Source organism: Diadema antillarum, unplaced genomic scaffold (genome assembly GCF_040938485.1).
Source record: "Diadema antillarum isolate AM-2024a unplaced genomic scaffold, OU_Dant_1.0 seq00000757_RagTag, whole genome shotgun sequence".
Taxonomy (NCBI): Eukaryota; Metazoa; Echinodermata; class Echinoidea; order Diadematoida; family Diadematidae; genus Diadema; species Diadema antillarum.
The window spans coordinates 105,366-123,678 of NW_027271649.1; the positions used below are offsets into that span (position 1 = coordinate 105,366).

The 18,313-nt window shown below is 37.3% G+C and overlaps 1 protein-coding gene across 1 annotated transcript; it reads right to left on the reverse strand.

Annotated features, from left to right (window-relative positions):
* Positions 1 to 1,595: 1,595 nt before the first annotated feature.
* LOC139738578 (BRO1 domain-containing protein BROX-like) lies at positions 1,596 to 17,143 on the reverse strand. Its single transcript, XM_071649195.1, has 11 exons — positions 17,038 to 17,143; positions 15,743 to 15,899; positions 11,452 to 11,573; positions 10,485 to 10,583; positions 9,225 to 9,297; positions 8,474 to 8,579; positions 7,656 to 7,831; positions 7,036 to 7,117; positions 5,721 to 5,871; positions 3,451 to 3,607; positions 1,596 to 2,404 (listed from the first exon to the last, which is right to left on the reverse strand). Exons 1-11 carry the CDS (start codon positions 17,136 to 17,138, stop codon positions 2,303 to 2,305), a joined length of 1,326 nt encoding a protein of 441 aa, XP_071505296.1. The 5' UTR covers positions 17,139 to 17,143; the 3' UTR covers positions 1,596 to 2,302.
* Between the last annotated feature and the right edge of the window lie 1,170 nt (positions 17,144 to 18,313).

Consider the following 18,313-nt stretch of genomic DNA (forward strand, 5'->3'; position numbering starts at 1 on the left):
TGGTTTATTTCAGACTATCAGAAGATTGGTGTAACATGGAACACAGTGCCATACTGTGTGGGACACACTGCGTGCAAGGAACACAATAAATGGTTCCAAGCGACAATGTGAATGGCTCATGTACAAAAATTACATTCAGAAAGGACAAATTACACTTGTACCAAATACTCTACATCCAAGTCCATGCTCATGCCAGGGTTGAATGGCACATTACAGTTATGATTACATAGGATGCCGTCTACAGCTATGCATTGATATGATAACCAAAAGCAATTGAGTTCAGCGCAAATTTGAGTCGTTCATTACATACCACACTCTGCCAAAGTCAGCAAAGTACCATTAAAATTCCATGAGCTATGCTTACATGCTGCGGAGTTACACATGGTATCTAAAATAATGCATGTAAACCTGTATTGGCAAAATCATTTGCAACTGTTAAATATGTGAAACTAAGCTGTGTCTTATAAAGGGTGTTTCATATAAACTCTTCAAAATATTTCAAAGGTATCTGTTGCAAACTCATTCACTATAGTGCAATGCCTGGTCGGGATTCACAACGGAAGTTAAAATCTCGTCCATTGATTATGCACATTTTTAATCGTGTAAACATGTGTGACACGGCACTTACATTGTATGCAAATAGACTTCCAATCATGAACACAAGCCAACATGGGCATGTAATGTAGACTGACTTTGCACTCATTTTTCATTCAGAGAATGAATTCAAACCATGGACTTATTTTCAACTACCTGTTTAAAATCGGGTCAATGACTGCAGGCAAAAGGCTGTGAATTGTAATAAGATACCCCACTTCACAGATGTTTGGTCTTGCAAATGGTAGTGAATTATCAACAAGAAAACCAAAACACCTTCAGTATCAGTATGCACTTACAACATATTTATCAAGCATTTGATAGCAAAGGAATGCAATGAAAACATGTCACACACTTTGCTTATCAGTGCTTGTGTAATAAAAGTATGCAGTATTGTGAAGAATGTTTTGATGAGACCATTAAAATTGAGCATGCTTCTCAGTCATGCCCAATTCCTTATGCTTGAAGATCACACTCAGACACAACACAAAAATACTTATGTATGGGATCATAGATGTCTCTCCATAACTGCATCATCTTCATGGTAATGATGAAATGAATGCAATGTGAAGGACACACGAGTAGTAGAAAGTTCACTACCTCACTTGAATTAGCACAGCTGACGTTCAACACAAGTTGATGCTGCTATCAGGTAAATGATATTTGAAGAAGACAATAACAATATTACAAATAGAGGAAAACAGATCATCCTTATCAAGTTTGCTTCTGATATGCACTCAGACAATAACTTAAAGGCATAAATTACCATTTGCAGATGAAACAAAAACCCAGCATTAATGCTTTAAAATAGTTCTAAAGTATGAGTTAGGGATAGAAACAACCTCTGTGAAAATTGGAATCAGTAAAATTGATTCTACGTATTGTTAAATATACAAAATGTGAACAATAGTTTTGTTAAATATACAAAATGTGAACAATAGTTATAATAAAAATGTTTCCAAACTAAACCGTATACTGCTACGGTTTATTGAGAAAAATGCTCACCTCTCCTTATAACTTAGGCTTTATTGCAAAAATTTCACATGGAAGGGTGTTTTGTGGTACAACAAACCTACACATATGAATGAAAGGCGATATCTTGAACATTTTGCAAATGATTGCTCCCAAAGGTAAACTGGACCTTTAATGGCATATTGATTAAGATTTAAATAAAAACAATGAGGACTGCCACTCTGAAAGTGCAACTGGACCACAAATTCAAAATTGAAATCGCTTCAACAATGAATTTACCCTGTCAAGAAATAATTGTCTCTTAATGAACTGCCACATATATGGCAGCAATGCACTAAGCCATCGCAACTCATTTACAAACAAGATTAGCAAGAGTGGATAGGTTTTAAGTGGTCTTGAAACAAGTATATCTTTTTTGTTGTTATTTTTCAGTGGGGTACCATGTCTTTTCCTTTTTACACAGATATGAACTGGTGTCTTCTCTTATCTTAAATGCACATTACTGTGGTCTTAACTTTATACAGCAAAATCAATCAAAAAAATAATCTTATTGAAAGAAATCAACATTCCGTAAATTCTTTTCAGTAATCCAGAGTCTATATGTACAATTTTGTGGAGACTTTAAGCAAAATCTTAAAATGTCATGAGTTGGTCGATTGGAAAGCTTCTTTTCTGGAGTGTGGAGCACTCCCTGGTTAAAAGGATTCTCTAAACGGTCACCCACGGCAACGGTGTCCTATGAGACAATGCAGCCACTGCTGTTACTGGACTCCTTGTCCGTCGGATTTACAGGAACTTCCTTCACGGGCTTCGGAGTGTCGTCCTTCTCTTTCGCTCTCTGGGGGGAATGGTTGATGGAATGCAACAGCAATCACGAGAGAGAAAGAGAGAGAAACATAACCATGGTAAGCAAACTGTTTTCAGGGAAGTATACTAATAGGAACATGAATATCTGGTATACAGATATGACATTTATTTGCGCTATAACTGAATCATGTATGGTAACTGATCCGTGTTATTGTTGTATATTGCAGCGGGTTTGTCCGGCGTATGCTCCAAAGTGTCTTATTCTATCGAACAAAAGTTCAATGGTATTCCCTTTTGTCATACCAAATAAGTCTCCAATACACAAGTGACTGTCTCCAACCAATAATTTCTCAAATCATTTCTTCAGCAAACAGAGAATATTATATAATTTGCTCATAATTTTCCATCATCCTCGATTAATCAAACAGATACCAAAGAAGATATCCTCAAAATCATTATAGTCAAATTAAACACACTGTTTATGTTGTCTTTGATATACAATCAAACAAAAAGGTTGATTCTCACAAAAACCAGATCTAAAATGGGTAACTTGTGGAATGTGAACTTTTTGGTGAAATGTGCAAATGATAACATCCTTCACTTTTTTATTTTACGCAAAATTACAATTAAACATTTACCATTCTGTTCATTTGAGTTGTTCTATCAAATATAGTCAACTTGGACATATGATGTGGGAATGAACTTTAAATTAATGTAAAATAGTGTGGCTGTGGCTTACAACCCATTCTTCCTGAAGTCGGGGGAAAGGGTTTATCAAAATACACAGCTGACATGCCTGCCACCAACATTGATAATGTATGTATTTCCTCCAACAATTACGATGAAAATATTTCAAAATTTCAGCCAAAAATTGATGAGCTGAAAGAAAAAAAAAAGATTATGATTTAGTGATGACTGGAAAACTAGGAACAGCTTTCCAACTGACCTGTTTTCTTAACCCATTGAGGACAAGCCCCGAGTATACTCGGGCAAGCGTCTATGGGGAAATGCGTGTTGTAGCAAAAAGCAAACCCTCCTCAACGGGTTAAAGTAAAATGATAGGATGCATATACACACCTCCTCTGGACTAGCATTGGCAACTTTGAAGCCGCTGTAGGTTTCTGCTGTCCAGTCCTCGGACTTGCTTGGCATCTCAAAATCCACGGGGCTGGCCAGACCGTACGTGGCCTTGGTGGGGAGTTCTGGCACCTCATCTGGGACCTTCTGGTAGTAGCTGGATGTGAGAATTGATGTGAGTCACTGAATGCATGGGGTCTACCTTTAAAGTTATGCATATGTCTACTTACAGTATGCACAGACCAGACTCCCATTTCACAAAGGGGTATCTGATTATTGTCATCTACAAAATAATTGCAGTTACTACAACGGTAGTGAGAAAACAGCCAATCACTTGTGAGTATTGAATTTATTGCCACAGTCATTCCAATCTTTGCTATTCAAAATAAATGCAAACTGGCCTCCATTTAGCAACCTGAAGTTGTGCTGAATTGAAATCAATATCACTGAACAAATATCACTCTCCCTGACTGGCTACATTCTACATCATCACTGTAGTAAGATTGTATGCACATATCAAGTGCTGATATTGTACATAAAAGTCTTCTCTTCATACGACAGTTTAAAAAAAAAAACAAATTGCCAATAGCTTCAATCTTTATCAAAAGGATGTGTAAACATCTGCAATAGAAAGTATATTGCATGCAATAGGCTCAATCATAGGGACGTTTTATGTCACTGACAGAAAAAAATACGGACTTTCAATTTGGATCTTTTCCTCCAAGTCGCAAAGATTTCAATCCAGACATTTATCTCATATCACTTCTATGTGACTATTTAAAGTTGAGGGTTACAAGAAATATAAAAAAAATTGACTGAGATGGCCATCATATATCCATTTACATTAAGATAATCATATGGGCAAATATGTATCATGAGATATGAAATGCATGCATCATTTACGCAAATGAAAGATGTGGCTATAACTTACAATTGCCAAATGAGAAATGAAAGAAGTATCTTAGTTTCTCTTCCTTTAAAAAAAAAAAAATCTTGGTGCAAAAGTGGAGTATATTTCATGACTAAGTTAATACTACTTGCATGTCAGTAACATCAAATGATGCATGGTATGAGACATCTATTGAAGAAAAAAACTAGACATATCGCTACGGCTACTGATATGCCTCCGCCATAATGCATGGTTCTCCTAATAGGTCTATAGTACAATGTCTTGACAATGTGTGATGACAGTTTCACACAATTGGCAAAATATTAAAAGGACAGGTTTGACACAAATGTGCTGAATGTTCACTTTCCTAGAACTAGGTTCAATTGGATGAATGATTAAAATGTCAGAGTGCAGGTATTTGGGGAACTGATGATTTTTACTTGACTTTTGACCCTTTTATAAGTTTATGCATAGAGTAATTTTCAAGGTATTGAGGAAAAGTATAATTTCAGTATCAAATGGGAAAATAGCATTATCTAAACCTGGCCTTTGACCTTTGACCTCACAGTTCCAAAGAGAATCACTGTTAGGTTGAACATGCATAAATATGTAAGTTTCATGATGATACCTGGAGTTACTTTCGAGATATGGAGGAAAAAGTGCAATTTAGCACTTTCACTTGACCTTTGACCTTTTGACCTTTGACCTTTTGGCAAGAAACTTCCCCAAAAATATATATTGGGTAATACATGCCATACATCAAGTTAAAAAAAAAAAAAAAAACCTTCAGGCATATTGCATTCTCAGGAAAGTAGTGATATTTTGAGGAGTTGACCTTGACCTTTGACCCCCTGACCTTTGACCCACGACCCCAACTTCCCTAGATAATCACTGCCCATCAGTACAAGCATATATACTAAGTTCCATGAAGATACCTTGAACCATTTGCGAGATATGGAGAAAAACATGAAATTTCAATTTTTTTTTCACAAAATAACCTGTGACCTTTGACCTTTGACCCTGTGACCCTAAAATCCACACAAAGTATTATCCCCCAAGGATATACCCTCATACCAAGTTTGATGTAAAACCACCACACGGTTCTTGAGATATCGACAAAAACAAAACGGGACGGACGGACGTACGGACGTACGGACGTACGGACGGACGTACGTACGGACGGACGGACGGACGGACGGACGGACGGACGGACGGACGGACGGACGGACGGACGGACGGACGGACGACCCGAAAACATAATGCCTCCGGCCACTTCGTTGCGGAGGCATAAATAGCAAACCCTTGGTACAGACTCAATAAGTGGTTCATACATAATGAGATAAGAACAAGAGCACCATATTGATGGTGCTGAGGCACTCACATAAATCCATTCTCTCTCTCTACTTTCTCCAGGTTCCTCCTGATGAGTGGGCCAAGACGACGGAAGAAGGCATGCTCCTGGGGTTTCGCACTCCTCCCTGGGCCTTTGGTAGACGCGTATGTCCGTCCCAACTCCTCCGCCTTCTGGTATTCTTCAGGGAGAGAAAGCATATCACATATCTAACATCTTCTCTGTAATCTTTGTTTACTCTGTATGACAGTGAAGTGTTCTGGTGTTTTCTTCTGCTGGAAAGCTCAACATTAATCGTATGCCTTGCAATGGTGAAAGAAATGCTACTGTGTTTATATTCCATATTTGCCAATTTAATATCAACTCCATCAGTTCAGAGCAATGGTCTACTAGTTGCTATGCGACAGAAAACAGTTACAAACAGAATGTATGAATACAATTCAAATGCCAGTGAAGTGATTCATAGGCAAGTGTAAACGGAGCAACTAATTTCCATATCTTTCATAAAGTTAGTAGACCTAAGAATGATTCCCTTTCTGTATGCTGCATGAAACATTTTCAGCAATATTCTCAATTTCTTTTACCTCACTATCATTAACAACACACACAGGGGAATACAAACTTGAAATTATCATCTGCATACCCAGGAACATATTTCACTAAAGTGTTCTTCTACCTGCAAATGTTCATCACCCTTTTGGCGAAGATGATTTGTTGACTCCAATACCTTCACTTCCTCTTTGTGTTTCGATTAATAAGCCCATCTCCACCCCCTCCCCCCCCCCCAAAAAAAAAAAAGCATGGCACAAAGTCTAATCATGTATGAGATATCTAAAGGCTTTCATCATGCCAAAGTCATATGTTTATGGTTAGAAAGAAGGGTGAGGTAAAAAGGGATATCAGTGATTAGTACAACTTTCATTCGTCACAATATCAACATTCAGGTGATGTTATTGACCTTCATGTAGATTTTTCTCAAACAATAGACTTGAATGAGTTACATACCGGTAGTGAAATCTAAACATTTGTTTGTTGGTTGTCTTCGTGGTAAAAAATCTGATGGCAAGCCTAAGTACTGTTAACACAATCTTAAAGGCAATGAGGTTTATAGGCTGAGATAAGGCAAGGTCCAGTAACATGGCTGAAAACCATGGCAACATCCTTCATAACTACAGACATGATCTCCCCTCCTTAAGCAATAACAAATAACACCCCTCCCCCTCCCCTCCCCCCCCCCCCCAACACATACTCGCAGATACATTAACCCAATTATTCTACACTACTGATTAACTCTCCCTTCTCACACAAACTCTAACTCCTGGAAAATGTGGCAGGGCAGACTTACGTGTCTGGCTTTCCTTCGCTGACCTGACCGCAGCGCCACACTTGTCCTGGGCCAGGAGGGTCTGGGCGTGGTAGCAGTGCGCCTGCAGTTGGGGGCCAGAACACAAGACAGGTGATGACCACCACAATAAGAATTGCATGCAGGGAACATCTTAACCCTGCTATTAGAGTGATGTACAGTACTCGTTGCCGGTCTAACCCACATCTCTACAAGGTTATCTTTTACATGTGACCCTCTTTTTAACCCGTTGAAGACAAGTCCTGAGTATACTCAAGCAGGTGTCTATGGGAAATGTGTGTTGTAGCAAAATCAGCTCGTCCTCAATGGGTTAATAACACAATGATTTTGTTTAGACAATTTAACATAGGTATTGCACTTTTTTTTTCTTTTCCACTTTCAAATGTATGTTCATGTAATATGTATTACATCAATTTCGTGTGATTATTGTATTTGAAAGAATTTGTGTGATATCAGAAATAAAATTAGAATAGAAATTAAATGAATTGAAAGAACGTCCTTGTTGCTTTGAAGCACACATATCTTGACAATTCTGCTGGTCTGATTTCACTCTATTCAATACAGCTAACTTGGGCATGGAGAGGATTTTCCCTTTAACTCACATACGCAAGGTAGAATGTGGCCTTCAGCTGCAGGTACTTGCGCCACTTGTTGACGAGGGTTTCTTCGACTGCCTTCAGGGAATTGTCCGCCAGTTTGAAGAGTTTTCCCGTCTCGAAGGCGAGGGACGACACCAGATTGGTGGCATGCTTCATCTCAATAGCACGGGCCACAGTGACTGGAGAGCAGAAACAGTATGCAAAGAAGAGAATACGTTTCTGAGCATACAGCTTTGAAAAGATGATCCACCTCTATATGAGGTCCTTCATACCACTAAACTGAGCCATGATCATAGAACATTTTGAAGTGATGCTTAAAAATGTTACAAATTTATAGTTCCAGACATAATGAAACATCCCGTCAAACTACTTCACCAGGCTTACCCTGGCACTAATTGACAAGATTTTGCCCACTGTTCGTCACCCTTGACCAAATGCATTGTTTTGATTAGCTGTGCTCCATTGTGGCCCCTGAACTTAACAGTATGACCTTTGTCCTCTGACTGCTACCCACATTTATCTATGTATGGCCATACACACCAAGTGTCATTAAGGTACTTCAACTTGGTTTGTGATTAGTAGCTCTTGTGGCATAACCGAGCAAGGTCAGTTAGATTGACTGTTTGACAACTACAAACTGACACAACTATCAAGATGATAAAGTAATGTGTAAGAAAGAGCTAAAGCTGTGCAGAAAATTGTGCATAGCAGGAAGAACAAATACTATCAATGCAACTGCTAAATTGAAAAATTGAATTCTTGAAAATAGGGCAATGAACACTGATAAATTTTTAACTACTGGGAAATATGAACCAACACACCTTCCTGTGCCTCTGCTGTACACTGTTGGATGTACGCCTTGAGAACGTTAGGGTCAAGGTCTGTGCCATCTCCAGTCCTCTCAAACAACTTTGCCGTCAGGGTCTCCTGTTTGGAAATACAATTTTGTATAGAAATCATTATAACGCACCTGAATTCTTGAATGATGATGTACATATGTTTCTATTATCACTCACAACTTGAAGTAACGAGCAGTAAATAGAATGAATTAGAACAAAAACAGTCTTGAAGTTTGTGTAGGAGAAGAAGTTACAGATTCAAAACATCAATTGACACTGCTCTTACTCTAGTAGGATTTGGATAGATGCAGAGATAAAAAAAAAAAAAAGAGGAAAGCCCTAAATGCTTGTACAGGCTAAGCAAAGGGCATAATCTTCAATTCTACCTGCCGGGGTATATCAAACTCTCATTTTGCCCAACCACGCTTCAATATCCGTAGGAGCATGTGCATTTTTCCATTTATGATTTCACAATTTCTGATATCTACACTGAACTGACAGGTTGTACTTGTAAATTTGTTTTCATGGAAGTGAGGTTCTACAATTCATCCAGTTCCCAGTAACCAGTTCTATTATTCTGGTAACTTCAAGTGACTCTTGTGGGAGACACCAAAACTCTAGTTTTGCTATTCTGGTAAAACTTCAAGTGACTTATGAGAAATACCCAAGACTATTTTCCGAACAAGTGGAGTGCCATTATCGGCAAAGTATGTTCTCCTACCGAGGTACTTACGTCAATGTACTTAAATATCCCAGCTGCTGATCGCAAGCATTTGTGAACTTCTTTGGCATCATTGTCTTCAATGCTGTAGGACATACAACATATCAAAGTTGAAATTTAAAAAATGAATGAATTATGATCTTTGACATAAGATCTCATAACCTTTCTTCAGTTTATTTTTGCATTGCCAAACACACAGACAAACACCAGATTCTATTAAGGTTCTAATGTCAATCTAACCTTAGTTGTGTTGACAAGAAATAACTATGTATGGATGGATTACCATTTCAGAAAACATTGCCTCAAATACTACTGTGCACACAATGAGAAACAACAGAAAGAAATAAAGCAATAATAGAATGAATACACAAACAAGAATTTAAATCAGTGATTATTGTGTCATGAACTGTAATCCCATAATGGTACCAGGACTATGATGATGATGCAAGTATTTCTCATTCCACCTCTGACCATTGCACTTGTAAATGAGAGTTTTCCAGATATCAACAAGGAAAAGTAGAAATTACGCGGTGCGTAATATATGTCCCCGCCGGAAGTAGCATTTTGTAGCAAAATGAACAATATAGGTCAAAAATCAAGGTCAAAGGTCAAAGAAGTCAAAGGTCAAAATTCTGTGTAGAAGTTTTGAAGCCCTCACCTAGTGCCATCACATAAAGCAAACGGAATCGAAATCGGGTTAGAAATGGCGAAGGAGTAGCATTTTGTAGCCAATGCACAATATAGGTAAAAAATCAAGGTCAAAGGTCAAAGAAGTCAAAGGTCAAAATTCTGTGTAGAAGTTTTTGAAGCCCTCACCTAGTGCCATCACATAAAGCAAATGGAATCGAAATCGGGTTAAAATTGGCGAAGGAGTAGCATTTTGTAGCAAAATGTACACAACACAGGTCAAAAATCAAGGTCAAATGTCAAAGAAGTCAGAGGTCAAAATTCTGTGTAGAAGTTTTGAAGCCCTCACCTAGTGCTATCACATAAAGCAAACGGAATCGAAATCGGGTTAGAAATGGCGAATGAGTAACATTTTGTAGCATTTTGATCACACACGGACGCACACACAGACGGACACACGGACACACGCACGGACACACGAACGGACACACACACACACGGAGCCCGTTTCATAGTCCCCTGCTCGAACTTGTTCGGCGGGGACAAATTAGTCATAAATAAATGACACAAGTCACACAACAGCATGTTAAACTACATTAGGATGAGGTCTCATATCATGAAGTTTCCATGGCAATTTTAACTCACTCTTCCTTGGCCCCTGCCAGTGCTGCTGCATGTTTGGTGTGCCACAGGGCAATGTTGAATAGAATCATGATTTGCTCAAAGATAACGTCATACTGGGAGCTGCAAGAAGAAATGATTGAAAAATCAGCATTCAGCATCAACACTGGAAATTCATATCTATGCCTAAAGAATACTGTATACGCCAAATATTTTGCAAGGATTTTATTTCCGCGAATTTTGCGAGTCAGCTGCTATTCGCGAAATTTAAAACACGCGAAAATATTGACTCTAATGCCGATATGAATGTGACGTACGTGTATGCATTTCTCCGTTCAGGACAGCATTTCCTACATTGGTACTTAGTAAGATAGAAACAAACGTCACAAACAATTCTTTCTGTTGTGTCATCTACTGAAATGTTACATTTTACAACAACCCCCCCCCAAAAAAAAACAAACAAACAAACAAACAAACACAAACAAACAATCAAGCAAAACAAAACCCACACACCAAAAGACATAGTTAGATAATGTATTCAGATTTATGACAAAAAGAGAGATCACATCATCTTTTATTTCCATCATGAAAAAGAGTTCAATACCTAACTTTAAAAGCAAATTTGCATGTTGAACTTTTCACAGGTCTCTGTAGAGTCTTCTTCACCAAAATCACACAAATCTTTATATCAAGATAAAACAGAACAAAAGCTCTTGCAGCTTTTATCATGCATTGTGTTCTTCTTAAATACGATATATGGCACAATGTGCCTGGTTGATGCGGTTTGCTGACTATTGCCAGTCACCTTGGGCAAACCACGAGGGATCAGCATTATTCTCCCATTTTTTTTATCATGCATTAACAACCATTTTAAAGAATCTGCAGTGTGATAGGGTTAAAATCTCTTAATATGCCTTGATATGAAATTGTGACATTTCATGACAAGATCTGATGGCAGAGGAAAAGATACATGACTGATGCTGCTACTCACGTGTGCTTTTCCCCCAGGCTGTTGGACCACGTGAACTTGATGGCATTTCTCAGTTTGCCGTCCTGTGACCCACTGGCCACCATTTCCTGCTCTTGACCTCCTTCTCCATCACCTGACCCCTGCTGGGATATGAATCATTGAAAAAACATGAAATCAAGAAAATGCAGCAGTTCCTATTGTGCCCGTATGGATATGTTACACACATTTTATTGGCTAAACACATAGGGCCTACACATAAGCCTCCATACAGTGACATGCTGGAAACATGAAATATACATGTACAGTATTTTGCCATCCATGATTTTCCTAAAGTGCATTTGGGCAATTCCATGGGAATGTGGACATGGCACTAAAATTTCAACTTTATCATATTGCAAAAGAATTACTCATTATGTATTACCCATATATTGAAGTTAAAGAAACTCAAAGAATTATATCAATCGGTCAAATATTTCCCGAGAAACAGCTACAAATGTTGAAGACAATTTTTCTGTCATCCAAATTGCTAAAATGCATGCTTAACTTGATATAACAATTTTTAATAGAAAAATTCTGCTAGCACTTCAATTAATTCATTTTAAAGAAGCAAATTGGTTCTACTTCAGTCTCCCATGAGGAAATTTTTATGCCACCTTCAAAAAATTCTAATCACCACATGAAAGTTCAGCCCTTGAGCCATGTAACGCGAGTTACCGAAACAAGAAATATTTTTCATTCTGAAGGAAGCAGTGGAGGTAATTTGTTGGGAATCATAATTTTCTAAATTCATCACACCCTGATACTGTACACAGGATGTTGACTTGAATAAACACTGTTATCACATTAAAAAATGTCAATGAAAAGTGTAACGCGAGTTACCATGTAACGCGAGTTACCGGCATGTAATGCGAGTTACCAACTATAAACACAAGTTTCCCCCAACATAAGCAAATTTTAGCACTTAATTGAGCTAGATTGTGGTGAAAACAATCAAATGCAGTGCTATACACACTATGCTTGACTGAAACAAAGGAGGGTAGCCTAATAAACTGTGATTAGCATCAAGGCCACTGATCACATGCCACATTGAAGAGTCTAGCCTGGCTTTCACTGCATGTGTACATTTATCCAGCAGTGAATGAGACCATTAGATTTATCTTTTGAATTTCCTGCATCAGTATTACAGAATTTTTATTACAGAATGCTATAAAGCACAGGAAGTGTTGGTTCTAATCCTTGTTCGGTGGTTTACTGAAGATGACACCTGTCCGGAGATCAGGAGGTTGTGGGTTCGAATCCTGCTCAAGTATGTATGCCCATGATTTTTTATCATGGCTACTAATAAAACACTGATCAATTCAGTGAGCTTATTAACGTTGATGTAGGGCAATTTGTCAATCAGTTGCAATGAAAACATCTCAACGGAAGAATTTCATGAATTTGAATAATTACGCAGTACCCACTGCATGTTATAAGGATTAGAACCAGCACTACTTGCTGTCGGGCGAAAGCACGGTGGTCTAGTGGAGATGACACCTGGTCCGGTGATCAGGAGGTCGTAAGTTTGAATACTGCTTGAGTATGTACGCCCATGACTTTTTTATCATGGCTACTACTAAAACACTGATCAATTCAGTGCTTATTTACGTCGATGTAGGGTAATAAGCCAGTTCGTATACACTGTAGCTCATGTACACATTGGTACAAATGACCTTTCTTTTTTCTCAGTTGGTTCGGCACTTCACTTGTTTTCAAAGCAGCATAATGCATAAGCTTGCATGACATAACAATTTATGGAACTTCTGTTCAAAAAAAGAATGAACTTGCATTTAGATCAGGGGATCAGAATACTCCCATCAGTTTATAATTTAGCAGGCATCCATTTCATTGTTTTGTATTGAATGCAGTAACAGCTTATTTCCGTTTATATTGCAAAATACCATTCTTGCTGTCAGGTGGATGTGCTGGCAAGCATCATTTAGATAAGGATCGCATGAATAATCATCGCATCACAGATGCTAAATGTCAGTGAATTTACAAACCAAAATGCCTGTTGGTACAAATGATCTTTTTTTGTTCATGCACAAAGTGGAATTACGAACTGGTCTTTTTGTCAATCAGCTGCAAAGAAATGTACTAGTTTTCACTCCTCACAAAGATAGGATTTGAATTTTTGAAAGATTGTAAGCTGTTTCGTAAACTTGTATATAGGGTTTGATACTTTTATGGTTTGTTTTAAAAAGACTTTCAACATTTTTCATCTTTACACTCTGAAACTTACAATGTAATAATACACCCATATCATCTAGTATATATTCAAACATATTCAAGGTCTCTATGAGGAGTGAAGCTCTTACTAGTCTTAAACACACTCTTCTATTGGGTTTATTAGTAAAATATTTGTTTAACATTTGTGACAGTGCACCTCAAAACAAACAAAAAGTCGCCAGACATGAATTTTTAGTTAAGACCATATTCTAAAAGAGCAGACTTTAAGCTTTAAAATGATGTATAACTCAAATCAAATGGACTCTCCTAACCTATCTAAACATTGGAAAGAAAGCACAACCTCAGAAAAAGTGTGAACTGAGAAAAGAGGCTCTGAAGTACAGTGTCTATTCAAGCGCTTAATCTTTACCAAACCGTGCTGGCTGTGCGATGAATGGGACAAAAAACATGAAGTAACCCACTGGAGTAACAACAATGAAGGGATTATCAGATTAAACTGAAATTAAGCATGCCTCATTAACACATTCTGTCCATAATTAATGCCAACTTTCAAAGCAGTAGCACTATCCTTTCAAAAGTCATTAGAGTTGAAAGTGAAGAGTGTGGACAAGGTTTTTCAGAAATGAAAAAGGGATTCTGAAGACACACCTAATCACACTATTCTATCAAAAATGTTCGAGATAAACTGCTAAAAAACACACTTTCCTGCCCGTTTTATGACACCAAATTTTAGAATAATGTAAAAGACGACCTGCTTTTTCAGAAAATATGAAAAAGTCAAGTTTGGCTAGGTTGACCCATTTCACTTGTTTTCAGTCCTCACGCAAAATCAGTGTGTGCGACTTTATGTTCGTTTTGAGGTGCACGGTCACATTTATTCGTTTTACTATCTACACAAATAAGCATCTCTCAGATTATTCAACACAAGATTCAGTGCCATCAGAACAATTGTATGTCATCAATTTGTGTCACCCTGTGTTAGTGGACATAATGTAACGCGAGTTACCGTAACGCGAGTTACCGACATAAAGGCTCCCTACATTTTTCCAGGTCATTGTTACTCAACTTTGATATTGTTAATTTATGAGTCCTAACCCACTATCAATTCAAGGTAGGAAAACTTTTATCAAGATTGTCTAGTATGAGGAGACTTTCCAAAAAGAGGTCTTCATAGAATTGACCATGTCCTTTTTGTGTAACGCGAGTTACCGAAATTAAATGATTCAAGAATCCCAACATGTTTGTCCTTTATTTTTCTTTTTGGATTCATTTAGTTGGTGTATGTCTACTTAACCCATGATGAAAAAAGTAACTTGTAGATCCTACCAATTACAAAGATATTGGCACATTATCCCAAAAATGTACCCATTATTTGTAACGCGAGTTACCGTGGAATTGCCCATTTGTGCATTGTGATACCAGTGGGAAAATAATGATAAAAAGAGCAAATATTTCACTGCCATATTTCTTGTCCAAATAAAGAAGTAAACTCACTGCTAAGTAATGTGTTGACAATGAAATGAAACCATGGGAAATTTGTCGTAGCTGGTTAAAAAAGAAAGAAGGGAATCAATCAAAGGAAAATTTACACTATAACAGTAGTTACAGTATGGAAAGGCTTGTGATGGACAGCTGCTGGTAAAATCAAAGAAACACCTGAATCTCTTTGGCTACATCCTTGCACCCATTGCCTTAAGCCCACCTGGTGAAGCCTAAAAAAAAAAGTCTACATATAGGGATTTCAATACTATCAGAAGGAATGGGTTAGTATGAAAGTCTGATGGCATATTGCACAGTCTGCTTCTTGCAAACCCTCAACAGGAGCATCTGCTTCCTATTTCTCCCACATATGATTTATCTCACCTGGGAAACAAAAACAATCAGAGTGCCTTCATTATATTCAAACAAAAAGTACTAATACTTGCAGAATATATCCTTTGAATGCTATGGGCACTCATCTCACTTCTAACATTTTTAATCAAATGTGTGGCAGATGAAAATACCCTTTTTTGGTCATGGGCATTAATCACTGCAAAAAATAAATAAATAAATGAACATTTAACATTGATCAACACAAACTTACAGACTGTGCAGCTGGTTTTGCGTTCGGATCTGTAGTGGGCTCCACAAAGCCACGCAAAATGCCGAGGTACTTCTCTGCAGCAGCATTCAGAGCTGCTAAATCTGTGTTTGGGTTTGGAAGAAGAGCGAGTAGGGCTGCTCGTGCAGTCTTGGCTTCACTGTAAGATAAGTAGAGGTTAGTGGAATGAGACAGAATGAAAAACAGATCGATTAAGATAACATCTTGGTACATGGGGATTCACTCTATATATTGCTTTGCAGGGGCGGATCCAGGAATTCCGTAAAGAGGGGGCGCGTTTGCAAAATTAAAGGGGGGGGGGCCTCTGCTTGAGGCGGTGGAATGAAATCATGACTTCACAGTTTCAATTCATATTTTGTGTTTGCAAGAGTGACACAGTCATGATAAGGATGCTACATCACATGTGGTACTTATCTTTTAATTTACAGATTTCACATTGAGCATCACATTGCATTCACAACAAATATCAATCTACAAGCGTATCAATATATATCAAATGAATAAGGAAATAATATTCATATTATTCATTTGACTTCATCGTTTGTAATGGTTGTTTCTTTAAATAACACAATGAACTTTAAACAAATGCAGATTAATGTTCAATACATGTAGACTAATCGGATGTACAATGTACATCAAAGTACAGTAGAAGCTCTACACTATAAAATAAGATATGTGCAGGAAGCTGGGAATTCTAGCCAACTTTATAAGTAAATTTTAGACCTATTATTACAAGCAACGTAACGTTGTTAATTTTTTTTTTTCGTTTTCCAGTCTTGACCATTGACTGGATAACACTCATTATTACATTAACAGTGACACAGATCTAGTATAAAGACGAAAGTCTAGAACATTATAAATGCAATAGGTTCTATTGCCAATATTATGAACGATAACTATTAGAACTCTAATGTTAGAAAATACTAGATCTAACAGTTATAGGTCCAAATGTGCTGGAAACATTCATAGAAATCATAGCCTTTGCAAATTCATTAGAATCGTCTAGATGTCTATCTTATTTACAATGTAAATTTAAATAGATCTAAATTTTATACATTTAGATTTTACATTATAAATTTTAACCATAACAAGCGCAACTGCAAGTTAAAATTTACACTAAATCTAACTAGTGTATAAAGCCAAGGATCAATTCGAGCTCAGGGGCCCAAAAAGACTTGATGAGATAAAGAAAGCCTTACTACAACGACACGAACGCGTACGCTTGGGACTAAGCATTTTGATTGCAGTGCCCTATTCTATCGGCGCGGTGATCTTACCTGCAAATATTCCTGGCAAGAGGAGTGCTGGCTTGTTTTCCAAGATCAAAATTTACTACATTCGTAGCTTTGAGCGGATTTCTGTGGAACCAATGCGCCATTTTTATACAAAGAAGTTGAAATTACCACTTACTCCCGATCCCGTTTACGATATCAGACTTCTTAATTCTAAAGCTTTTCTTCCACACGAATTTCCGACGTACTAGTACAATAAACATAGACCTAGACTTTATACCAGCACCTGCTACTATCCTCGTATATTAGCACTAAAATAATCTTGTTTAAACAAAGAATTTAATGGAGAAAACGGAGCTTAATCGTTTATTTATTTAAGGTAGATCCTCCGTAGTCTAATTCTTAAATCTCTATTGTCATTACTTTCAGTGAAGTCCAGACCAATTTTGCATAAACAAGATTAACGTTTTTAAAGCTAGACTACGTAGCATATTTGTTCATCATGAGAGGCTGACTGACAACTGTGAGGTTGACGTCATATTTATCTTCAGAAATTACGATTTTTCAGTACAATGTACAGGTGAAGACACGTGAAACTTTTGTTTCATGGCAAAATGTTTTTACTCCTAATCTTTGCATTTTCTTTCTCGAAATTTTTAATGGTCTGTTCAGCTGCGCATATTCTAAGCTGGAAAAGGTGGGATGAATTTTTCAAAAACTCTACTTTAAAAACGACTCGAGGATGATAATCACATTATATAGGGACAATTTAGCATGGACAACTCTCTTAGTCATTTCTACACTTATATTTTCCGTAATTAGATTTATTTTTTCCCCTTCTCATGTATGTATTCAAATCATTTGAGCATCATTTATTTCATTTCAGTTTATTTAATTTATATCATTTTCAGCATTTGCATGTACATAATCATACGAAATCAATGACGTTTATTTCTTATAAGAGAAAATATAGTGTGAGAAGATACAATCATACAATGTGAATCACTTCTGTATGAAAAAAAAGGTTAAAACCAACACATAAGCGAAGACAGAGTTCACCAAGGTACAAATAGGAGGCTGTGTTATAGGGTGTGAATAAAAAAAAAATGAAAAGAAAAATTGATAACGAATTAAAACTACGGCGATTGAAACTAAGAATGTAAAAGTCATGCAATATGGAGTGATTGAGCGATCGATCGAGTGTTTTATTATCATACGAGTTCTGCTTTCCAGTATAGATCACGCTTTTTCATCACCGTAATATTATTCTCTTTCTTGTCATCCAAAGAAAGGAAAGAATGTCTTATTTCTTTCATTATTA